The sequence below is a fragment of the Euprymna scolopes genome, chromosome 10 (assembly GCF_053919585.1).
Source record: "Euprymna scolopes isolate OS-2025 chromosome 10, ASM5391958v1, whole genome shotgun sequence".
NCBI lineage: Eukaryota > Metazoa > Mollusca > Cephalopoda > Sepiida > Sepiolidae > Euprymna > Euprymna scolopes.
Window position 1 is genome coordinate 64,795,105 of NC_136491.1, and position 12,007 is coordinate 64,807,111.

Below are 12,007 nucleotides of genomic sequence, written 5' to 3' on the forward strand. Positions count from 1 at the left end.
ATTTTTTTTCATTTAAAAATAAAATTATTTATTTTTTAATAAAGTTTTATTTTAAAATATTTGTTTTTGTTTATTTATATAAAATTACGATAGTTGAATTGTATTCTTTCAATTATATTGGCAAGTAAAATATAAAAGATTAAAACGGAACGAAATTGAAATTTCCATTACATTTTCAATACAATCCCAAAACATAAAGCTTTGCTCGCCAATGAATTGTTTTGATAATATACGTAAAGTGAAATAAATCGAATATAAAATTAAATGAAAATATATTAAATAATTAAATGTTAAATAGATTGTGTAAATAGTACAGTTGAAATGATTAGAATATTTCCAATATGTAATAAGGTGGAGGTAATTAGTTAAAGAGATTTAATATAATGTGATATGCAAATGAGCATAAGTCATTCGATATGGGGGTGGTTTGTAGACTAGTATATAAAGAAATTAGGCAAAGATTCTTATGTCTCCTATAACAGAAACATCCTAAAATGGGTTCTAATGTTTCTCTACCAGGAGAGATCTACCCTCTTACCTCCTATATATTTCGTTGATGATGGAGAGCTGTACACACAGACAGAAACACATGAACCCTATTACTTTATAAAAATATAGATATCCTAAAACTTAGTTAACTAATTTTAATATTCATTTTTAAATTAAAGTTTGCTTAAGTTTGTTCTATCCTAAAAAAAAAAACAATGTAGGGCAAAAAAAAAATATATCAGAATAAAAATTTAACATCTTTTCATTATGTTGTGTGTGTACATCACAACAGGGACAGTTTCAATTCGTGATGTTGGTCATTTCACATCTGTTTCATTAAGGCAGTTGTATTTGTCATGCAAAAAATGTACAGAAATATTAAATTTTCACACGATTTTGTTGATAAAATAAACTGATTTCAGATTTCAATAATAAATCCAGATAAAATTGAAATTTTCAACACAATGAAAAATTTATTTAAACTCAAATTTGAAGTATGAAATATCCTGAGCAAATTTTTGTTGTTGTATTCAGTAAATGATAAATGTAAACATTATAAAAGATGACAGAAATAGGTGAATAATTTATGAAGTCCTTTACATTTCTTTGATAAAAAAAATTAGTTGAGCATTTAATAAACATTAAAACAAACTACAAGATATAAATGATATAATAAAACCTATTTGCTTAAGTGTGGTTTCCATATGAAGTAAACAAAAGTTTTATTTGGTAGTAGAAAAATTTAGTCATGTCCTTTTTGCTCATACGTGATTTTTAAAAGTTTTGCTCGTTAATTTGACAGCTCGTTTTACACCTTCAAAATGTGCATTGAAAATTCCAATGATATTCATTTAATTGAATATTCCATGAGTTTTTTAATTGAAAAACTTTATTTTTCTAGAACTGTAATAAAATTGTAATCAACATTTTTACTCGTATTGAGAACACCAGTTGTATCAATGTTAGGTATCACCTACTTCCTTTCAATACTTATATCTTTGGTTCACCATTTTCATATAAAAATGGTTGATAATTATCATAAGGATTTATGGTAAGCTTTAGGGATTGTGTGCTTCAGTTAGTTCGAGTCTAAAATTTGTGTTTGAAAAGACAAGATCATTTACAAAACTTTTGGGATTAAGGTAAAATATGTCTTTTTTTTGTACCTAAAAATATATGGATAAATTATGTATATTCTACTTGACAATGGGAATATACCATCCAAATGAATACATGCGAAAGTTGGGAACATTTTTTGCTCTAACAGTGAGATCAAAATGTCCTATTTCAAGTTAATTCATTTTTATACAATAGCAACACTGTACCTTTTTTTAGAAATCTGTTTTGTGAACAAATGTTTAGCATCGGTCCAAATTTTCTTTCTAGCCTTATAGATCTAACTTGATTTCCGGTCCTGGATATGACCTTAAACTATATCCGATGGTGAGGCCCCAGCTTGCGGGCTCTGGGGAGTGTGGAGCCACCCTTTAATTGCCATTGCTCCCAGGTCCACTCTGACCCAGACTGGTAGTACCTGTTAGGGTCCCAATCATGGGTTAAATAGAAACTGACTTGCAAAAAACAAAAATATTCTATTAAAAAAATTTTCTTCAAAATCACCGGATTCGGCATTAAATGACCTGGAAAGGGCTGATATTATGCCGTAAAACAAACCAACTTGATTTCCAACAAGTTTCGATCTGTTTCTAAATTGTAAGTTAAAAAACAAAAGTTTTTGTTCAGATATTTAGAGTTTTTTTTTTATTTTTGTTTTTAACAAAGGAGTCACCACTTATCAAGGTTCGTAGGCTACTCGAGGATAAGTGTTAGTGAGTGTACAGTAGTTAATGGGACAATATTGTAGTAACTGTTAGTAGTGGAAATTTTGGTAAATTGGATTACTTAAGGGGACGGTTCATCCAAGAACTTGTTAACTACCATATTGTAGTCGGCTGGAAATCAGGGAAATGGAAGAGAGTTCTCACAGGCATGCAGTTCTAAGAAAGAATTTTTGTTCATGGAATCTACGTTAAGGTTTAAGCACAGATAAAGAGTGGGGGAAATTATTTATAGTGATTTCAACTGGACGAGTGTTTTTCATGAAAGTTTGGCAAGGGGGGCATAGATTGGAGCTCAGACGAGCACTTGCCATGAAAATAACGATAAAGCAGAGACAGGTTCGCAATGTCTCCTCTGTGGGAAAGAAGTTGCAGTGAAGAGAAAAGGATATCCCCCACTAGACTACAAAATCTATTTTGAATTGAACTCTGTCAAAAGCTTGTGAAAACAAAGAGCCTCCCCATTCATTTTGGTTGATGCCAGATGGCTATCAGTATTGATGATGTAAAGAGAAAAGCTTGGTTTTAGATTCATTAAAATTAACCAACCACCTCTTCCCCCACTGTACCATGTGCTCAAGATCAGAGGAGAGAGAATCAGAAAGAACTTGGTCATTTACAGTCTTGGAAGTGTTGCCATAGATGGTAGTGTTGGCAGCAGAAATGTCTACGAATGATCTTTGAATGTGATTTGAGAAATCATTGATGTAGATCAGGAAGAGAGTTGGGCCCAAGATGGACCCTTGATGGACTCCAGTATTAATAATGTGAGCTTCTGATTTCTGCTCATCAACCACTACTCTTATGAACCTATCAGAGAGAAATGATTTAATAATTGAGAAGACATTTCCAGCTATACCGTAGCTGGAGGTTTTGTGGAGTAGACCATTATGCCATACCTTATGATAAACTAAATTCAACAAACAGCTCTTTTGGAAAAAAAATAAAATTTCAAAAATTTAAATGAAAGTTTTAGATTTTATAAAAAAGTTTCTTTTACTAAAAAACAAAATGACTTATTTATAATTGTAAATAAAGATTTTTTTTTTTTTGCAACTATCTAATATTTGAGTAAAATTTGATCTGTATATTTGATAGTATAAATTTTCTGTGCCATATTTTTTTAAGGTTTAACTTGAAATGATAATTAAAAAGGAAAATCTACCCCCCCCCAATATAAGATTTATAATTTTAAGTTGTTTCATTTAAGATTGTTCAAAACTGATTCTTTTGTTTCTATTCTTCTCAACAGGAGATCTTCAAGAGGGAATCTGTGTGCTTGAGTCTACAACAGCATCGGTGTTCACAAACCGAGGTGAAGAATATAGCGTAGCCTTGCCATTCCAGGTGACCAAATCTTGGGTAATCAAAAATGGGCTCCTTTTTGAAAGGTCTTTGTCAACATCTGAGGCCCTTGCTCCTAAGATCTCGCGCAGTGCTCCAAACCAGACTATTCTTTTCAGTATGCTGCATCCCCTCAATGACATTGCTCCAGTCATCTCTCGTAACATCAACTGTGCTAGTCACAACAAAATCAGCTATTTCACAGATACTTCTCAACATATTGTCTTCAGTTGCATCGAACCTTCAATCTTACTCATTTATGACACAATTCTTGGCAGTCACTCTGTGTGGAACGTCCGAAGAGTGAAAGCTGAGGAGAGCAATTCCTTGTTTGAAACTTGGGATGTGTCCAGTTTGTTTCGACCAAGTACCCCTCAGCTAAACACCTCTTCTCTTAATCAATCACGAATAAGTGGGATGTCTCCTGGTATGTCGCCACTTCATAACTTCTCCAATCGCACTTTTTCCCCTGGATCCACATCTTGTTCTGTTAGTCCAGTCCTCAGTCCTCATTTAACATCTTCGGGTAATACAAGTAGCCGTACACAATCCCCCTTGACTTTTGCTTCAGCCACCCAGGCACGTCCTTTTTATAGCCCTAATACACAATCTCGTTCTCCCATGACTTACATGCGCTCTCCACCAAGCTCACAAAACATTTCTGTCATGTCTGAAACTCTGAATTACCGCATTGAACCAGTTAACCCTGATGTGTGTCTTGACCACATCTGGACAGAATCGATGCCTTCAAAATCTGATGGTTTTCTTGGCAAAGCCACCAAAGCTTTCATCTCAAAAGACCTTTGTGAACAGAATTATCTCTGTTATTTAATCTCTCTTAAGCAGAAGCTGCGATGTGTTCGTTTTGAAGAGAGCAATGACAGTACACACCTCATCTTTGGTGCGATTAATACAATTCCTGCAAAAGATGCACTTCCTATTACATCTCTTAATTTAATGCTGGTTCTTGATATTTCAGGATCACTTATTATCTACAGTGGCACCACCAAGATAAACAAATTATTTGTTCCAATGTTGCCATTGGCCATGATGCGTTCCATGTCACCAATAACTCCACACAACAATGCAACTGGTCTTAGTAGCATCATAACCTCAAGCCGTCCATCAACTGTCACTGATGTTCATTTTGAAGATCAAGTGTGTCATCTCTCTCCTGTGATGGCATCTCCTCTTGGCATCTATGAAGAGCGTGTATTGGATAGCCCTTCAAGAGATTTAGATTATTTATGTCATGACAGCACTATTCGATCCATCCGAGATAACACTGTCTCTCGATTTACAATAGAAACAACTGATGGTCTCCTTCGTACGTCACTTCCACCACTAACCCTTTTGCCTGGTATCAAAACTTGTCTTGACGCCCTGCGTTACATTTTACCCAAGGATTGTGGCATGCAGATGCTATCACGATGGTACACCACCCGTAATGTGGCTAGTGGAATAGAGAACCAATCGGAATGGGTTCTATTTACCAAATTTCTTCTTGGACTGATGGGTTTTGACACGAGTCGTCTACCTTTGACTCGTAAGTACGAGCTCGACAAAACTACATCACCTGTTGTGGAAGTGAAACGAGCAAAGCCATCGAACCAAGGTCGTGAAGCCGATTGGGAATATTTGACTAATTCAGATCACCACCAGTTCATGTCAAAATACTTTGACTCTTCACTTGGTCTCATGCCTGTTGAAGATATTTCTGAGACGTATTACTCGAAACCCTGCACTATCAACATCTCAGCTCCTCTTTTTCCTTACATTCCCAGCATTCTTTTTGTTCTACATTTAGTTTACGAAGAACTTAAACTGAATTCTTGTCTTTCTGGTCAACTCGAACATTTCTCATTGATGCTCTTTCTTTTGGCCAATGACCTTAAATGCTACCATTACACTGACCATTACTGTCGGGACTTCCCCCACCTTTTCAACTTTGTTAGTGAAGCATGTCAAATCCACCCAGAACAGTGGGCCAAGCTCCAGTTTCCAGTAGCTTTCACTCAAACTGCCCCAAACATATTCCGATGGATTTGCAAGATTCTCTCTGGGATCAGCTGTGACCCGATGCCATACATGCCTAACATCTGTAAGCGAACACAAAATATAGTTGCTCTTTATGCTAAACTTGTGGATAAAAATTGTCAGCTTGAACCAAAATATCTGAAAAGACTTCTGCCTGTTGGATATAAATTCAATAGCAGTGCTTTTCCGCCGACAACTGATGACTTCAACATGACAAATAGTTTATCGACTGCTGAATATATTGTCCTGCTGATGACAAAACTTAATATCAGTAAACGAGATTTGGAATCTTTCCCGGTTGGTATTGCACTACCCTTAAGAGAAGCCATTTTACAATGTCGATGGGATCCACCATCTGATTGGCCTGAAGAAGCTTATACGTTGATTGGTCGAAAAGATCTGTCACGTATATGTGCTTATTCAAAGTGCAATGCTGGTTCCTCTGCCAACGAGGGTCGATATGTTAAAGAATGTCCATTGTTAAACAAGACCAATAAAGAAGATGACGATGGAATGGGTCATCTCGATGAAGAGCTGCTTCGATTACGTTTTAGTGAAGATCTCAGAGTACAGGAAGTGCGTCATATGCTGCAGTCGTCAAAACCCGTGCGTATTTCCCTCCAGCAAAAACCTGAAGTTAGTGACCACGAGTTTATTGAAGAACAAGAGCGTTATCTCTATGCAATCTGTACACGAACAATGGCACTTCCTGTTGGGCGGGGTATGTTTACATTATGCACCTTTCATCCTCTACCAACAGAAGCACTACCAATCCCCAAATTATGCCTTACTGGGAAAGCCCCACCCCGCAACACAACAGTAGATCTTTCTCATATTGAAACCCCTTCAAATATGGCAACTTGGCCTCATTTTCACAATGGAGTAGCTGCTGGTTTGCGAATTGCCAACTCTTCACAGGTCAATTCAACTTGGATCAATTACAATCGTCCTAAAACGTGTGATTTCACAACAGAGTATGCAGGTTTTCTGATGGCACTTGGTCTCAATGGTCATCTGGCTCATTTGGCCACACTGAACATTCACGAATATTTAAGTAAAGGTCAAGATATGACCACGATTGGTGTTCTGTTGGGTCTGGCTGCTACCAAACGGGGTACAATGGATCAAGGGATTACTAAAGTGCTCAGCATCCACGTTCCAGCTCTTTTACCTCCAACCTCCACAGAATTGAATATCTCTCATAATGTACAGGTGGCAGCTGTTTTAGGAGTTGGCCTTGTTTACCAAGGCACAAGTCATAGACACATTGCCGAAGTTCTTCTTTCTGAGATTGGGCGTCCACCTGGACCTGAAATGGAAAACTGTACAAATCGAGAGTCCTACGCTACAGCCGCCGGACTTGCTTTGGGACTGGTTATGTTTGGGAAAGGAAGTGAAGCTGCTGGCCTTTCAGATTTGGGAATGGCAGACACCTTATGTCATTTCATGATTGGAGGTCATAAACGGCCGATAACAGGACCCAACCGTGAACGATACCGGTCTCCAAGCTATCAAATCAAGGAGGGAGACAGTGTAAATGTGGATGTCACTTCCCCAGGAGCCACACTTGCCTTAGGTATGCTTTATTTCAATACAAACAATACATCTGTTGCTGATTGGCTCAAAGCACCTGATACACAATTCACACTTGATCATGTTAGGCCAGACTTTTTGATGTTACGGACGCTTGGACATGGCTTGGTTATGTGGGATCATGTATTGCCTACTACAACCTGGATTGATAGCAACCTTCCACTGATTGTCCAAAAATATGGGTTTAAGAGAGAAACTCATAGTCGTGATGAGGACAATATTGATTATGAGACAATGAGTCAGGCTTATTGCAATATTGTGGCCGGGGCATGCATGGCTATGGGATTGAAATTTGCCGGAACGGCTAATGCTCTAGCATATCAAACACTATTGGATTGTATGAAACGCTGTATGTATCTGTTGCCAGTCCCTCCTTTTTGTGAACAAGCTGGAAAAAGTACTGTCGAAAACTGTACGGTTGTAGTGCTTCTCTCACTTGCCATGGTGATGGCTGGAACAGGTGACCTGGATGTTTTACGAATTGGCCGAGCTTTAAGAAAACGTGTTGGTCCACAGCATTCATATGCCACCTATGGCTCCCACATGGCTGTCAGCATGGCCATTGGACTGCTCTTCCTTGGGGGTGGTCGTTATTCACTTAGCACTAAGCCTGAAGCTATAGCTGCTATGTTGTGTGCTTTCTTTCCAAAGTTCCCTACCCATAGCATTGACAACCGATATCATCTACAGGCCTTCCGTCACCTTTATGTGTTAGCAGTTGAGCCACGCGTCCTGATCCCTGAAAATGTCATTACACGCCAGCCATGTTACGTCCCTGTTGAAATACGATTCAAAGACACCAAATTCTACAAAGATGTTTCTTACAAAACTATGGCACCATGCCTCATTCCAGAATTAAATCTGTTGAAAGAAGTTCGAATTTTAGGCCCACGCTATTGGCCAATTCGTTTTGATGCCGAAAAGAACTGGAAGACTCTTGAACTTCTCTTAAAGAACAGTGGAATTGTATTTGTCAAGCAGAAAGCAGGTCACTTGTCTTACAGCGAAGATCCAAAAGGTTACCATGGTCATCTAGCCAAATCTTTGAATAACAATGAGTCCAGTTTCGAGTCCACAAAACTTCATCCCAACTCTATCAAATCTTTTACATCGGATGCTCGTATACTTGCTTTTTCTGAATTCTTCCTCTCAAAAAATGAAGATGGCAGTTGTGATGCTCTGGCATCAATTGTGTATAATTGTGCTTTTAAAGAAAAACCAGAAGGCATCCCAACACAGACTAGTTTGTCTTACGAGGTTTGGCAATCACAGACAAATAACATTCCTCTTGGTCTCTGGCAGCTGAAAATTGTGCTCACCTACTATCAGAGCAAATACCAATTTGAATCGAATGAAGATTGCAAAAAGATTCCCCTAGTTGAGCTCGACTTTGTTTTGTCATTAAAGAATGAACTGGAAAAGGTTCTCAGTCAATGGGAAACGAACAACATGCCGATTTTGCTCAAATATTTTGAGGCTGAATCTTTGAAAGAAGAACCGTATGGTCAGCTGTCTGCATTTGCTCTTTGGTATGATATCCCTCACCCACAAGAATTGTCAAGAATCATTGTAAAAGGAAAGCCAACATTACCAATGTTGTGCAGTTTGATGCCGCACTTGTCCATGTCATCAATTATGAAATTGCTTAATGCCTGGCAAGTAAAACAGATGCTTAAAATATCTAATCTTTTGTAATCATCCTGTTCAACTTATTACACCTGGAGAAGACTAATTGCTACATCTTCCTTTCATCCTGTTGAATAATGCTTTCTGATTGCATTGTTATACACATCTTTTAAATATGTTGCATCTTCAAATGAAAAGGAACAAAAACGTATGCTTCATAATTTGTTTACAAAAATACATTGTTTTTGAATGTGAACTTGAACTTAACAGATTTAATAAATATCTGCATCTCATCAAAATGTCCGACTCTTTAATTTTAAATTCTCTCACAATTTACATATTACATGTTGTATTCATTTTGGTCGGTTGAGCTGGTTTCTTCCATAGTTTGAATGATAGCAACCCACATGTAGAAGAACGTCACATGAAATGGATAGCTACTAACGACGTCAAATACTTGGGAGCCAGAAAGTATTGCATTTTCATGAGTTTTTATTTTAATTTTTTGTTTCTTAGGGAAAGAACCCAGCTCTTAGTAAATCCATTATAGTATTGAATCTTTCACACACAGTGGAGGTGTGTGTCCAGCAGGGAATGGGCCATTCTATTAGCTAGCACTGATCCATGCATACAGAGCTTTTAGAAAAGGCAAATGGTAACAGTGAGAAGGCACAGTAGGGTTAGGTTTATCCAAGGATACAATGTAAAGTTAAACTGTTCCGAATTTGTAACTCCTTTCATAACAGCAAGGATTTGTATAAAAAAGGTTATATTTAAAAAGTTCATTTCAACTTGCCATATCATTTAACGATTAAATATTTGAAAAACTGATTTTTACTTTTCATATTAAGTTTTGTTTAGTTTATATGAGGAAGGGAGAAGAGTGTTAAATCTGTTATATATTACATCTCCAACATACATTATGGATTGTAGAAACTTGTAATTATTCATACAACAAATTTACATACGTTTCTGATTAATGCTAAAATTGATAAATTTCCCCTGAATATGAAACCAACTCTCTTCAAAAAGGAAATAAAGTTTTCTCTTCAGATATTTAGGATGGTAAAATTCTATAATGTTTTCTATCAAATGAAAAATATTCAATAATAAAAGAAAAAAATATTCGGTTAATCTGTTTGTTTCATTTTTAATTTCTTTAATAAAAAAAGTTACATTTAGTACAAAGAAAAACAATAAGACATTGGTATCAACAAAAGTTTTTAAAAATCAGTTCAGATAAACAAGAATGTTTAAACATTTATTTTGCTTTTTATGGGTTCATAATATAAAATATTTGAAAACTCAAATAAATAAAAAAACTAGTTTTCCAGGGTTACTTAATCTTTAATTAGTTTCTACCTTTCTACATATATTAAGTGACATTTTGTAAAAAAAAAAAAAAAAAAAAAAAAAAAAAACTTTTTTCATAATTCTAGCAAATTATTAAAGAAAAAATAACTTTGATTTTGTTTATTTCTTTTGCAGCTTAAGTCTATTAAAATTTCAATGGATTTAATTGGAGTAGCTTGGACGGTAGGCATGACGTTGGTGCATCTGTTACACTAATAGGAGCCCCCCCCCCCACAATTAATGAAGTAGTAAGGTAGCTTAGATGAGAAAAGCATTCTTAACTTGTATCGTTGAACACGTTTTTCTAAAACCTATACACCTGTCTTAGCATAACACTTTAAATAGTTTATATTTTACTCATTGGCACTGCAAATTTAGTGGAGAAAAATGATAGATTATCTGAAAATGTAGTTTGAACAAACTCCGATTTATTGGATTTTGCTTTAATCTCAGTTATTTACAAAATTAATATCTCCTGAAGATTTCAATAGTTAAAGATTTTGTAAAACATTGAAAAAAAAAAAACAAAAAAAAAAAACACAATTTGTAGTCATTTGATAAATTGCTGGTTTCATATTAAAATTGTTCATATGAACAATTTTAATGTAAAAGAAAAAAAAAAAAAAAAAACATTCCAGCTATGAAGAATTCATAGATATTTTTACAAGTCCAACACATTTTCTCCATAAAAAAGTTCTGTTGTATCAACTTTAGACTGGCCAAATGTTTAAACATTCATTCAATGTTCTAAAATTTTGAGAATTTTGCATTTAGGGGGTGGAGGGTTAAAGTTTAGTATGATGGTCCAATTTCATTAAAAAAAACAAACAAAAAAAAACACTAATTGAAGTAGATTTGTTCTGTTCAAAGAAAGAATAAAACGTTCCATTATTGTAGAAACAGATTATTATGTGAGGTTTTTGGTTTGATAGCTTTAAAAGCACTATGATTAAGCATCACTAAACAGGGGGAAAAAAAATGAAGCATCAGCATGTGCGCACACACACAAAAAAAAAATGACAGAAATTTGAGGAATGTTTAATGTGGATTAGAAATCAGGATTATCATTTGGGATGTCCAGGGGATGGAGGATCCAGCAAGGCTTTCCTTCGGGCTGTTTCTTTAGATACATTGTTGTGGAGTTTGTTAAGTCGTTCCTAAAAATAAAAAGTGAAATGATTATAAAATTGGAAACAATTTTCAACCACAATTCAAATCGGATTACAGATTAGAAAATTTGAAAAAGTTGTGAGATTTCAAAAACTGTGCCCCAAAATCGAATGCACTTTAGCCACAAAGATTCTTCTTGGACCACTCGGCTCAGTCATTACGATTCTGTTGATATTGAAGCAAAAATTGGTGGAGCAGTATCTCTTTGTAGACTTGTCATCTGGCCTTGCGGTAAGAACTCACTGTAGATGATGCTTTTTCACATTGTGACACAAGTGCCATTACATTGAAAATGTCAGCCATTCAACAAATACTTGGCAACAAACAACATAACCAACACAATTATATTGCTTCAAAAGATAGGATTAATTTACACAAAAACGTAGAAAATAGGATCATTACTTACTTGTACATTCTGTAAGATATTATTGACAAGCATCACACGCCGACGAGCATTACTTAGTTTTTTTACATAAGGTTCTAAATCAATAGGAACCTGCTGGCTGTCAGAAATCTTTTTCAAATCTGCAAATACAATTTTGAGGAAATCAATGTCA

General features: G+C 35.6%; 2 protein-coding genes across 2 annotated transcripts in view; one reads left to right on the plus strand and one right to left on the minus strand.

The window, feature by feature from the left end:
• The window catches only part of LOC145286024 (anaphase-promoting complex subunit 1-like), a 103,611-nt gene extending 94,391 nt beyond the window's left edge, over nucleotides 1-9,220 (plus strand). Inside the window, exon 3 of the mRNA XM_080134643.1 lies at nucleotides 3,580-9,220. Coding sequence (XP_079990769.1) covers nucleotides 3,580-8,996 — 5,417 coding nt within the window. The 3' untranslated portion in view covers nucleotides 8,997-9,220. The remainder of the gene's footprint in view (nucleotides 1-3,579) is intronic.
• Nucleotides 9,221-10,175: 955 nt separating this feature from the next.
• LOC145286025 (SNARE-associated protein Snapin-like) overlaps nucleotides 10,176-12,007 on the minus strand; it is a 34,595-nt gene continuing 32,763 nt past the window's right edge. Inside the window, exons 3-4 of the mRNA XM_080134644.1 lie at nucleotides 11,857-11,975; nucleotides 10,176-11,437 (exon numbers count right to left, since the gene is read on the minus strand). Coding sequence (XP_079990770.1) covers nucleotides 11,345-11,437; nucleotides 11,857-11,975 — 212 coding nt within the window. The 3' untranslated portion in view covers nucleotides 10,176-11,344. The remainder of the gene's footprint in view (nucleotides 11,438-11,856; nucleotides 11,976-12,007) is intronic.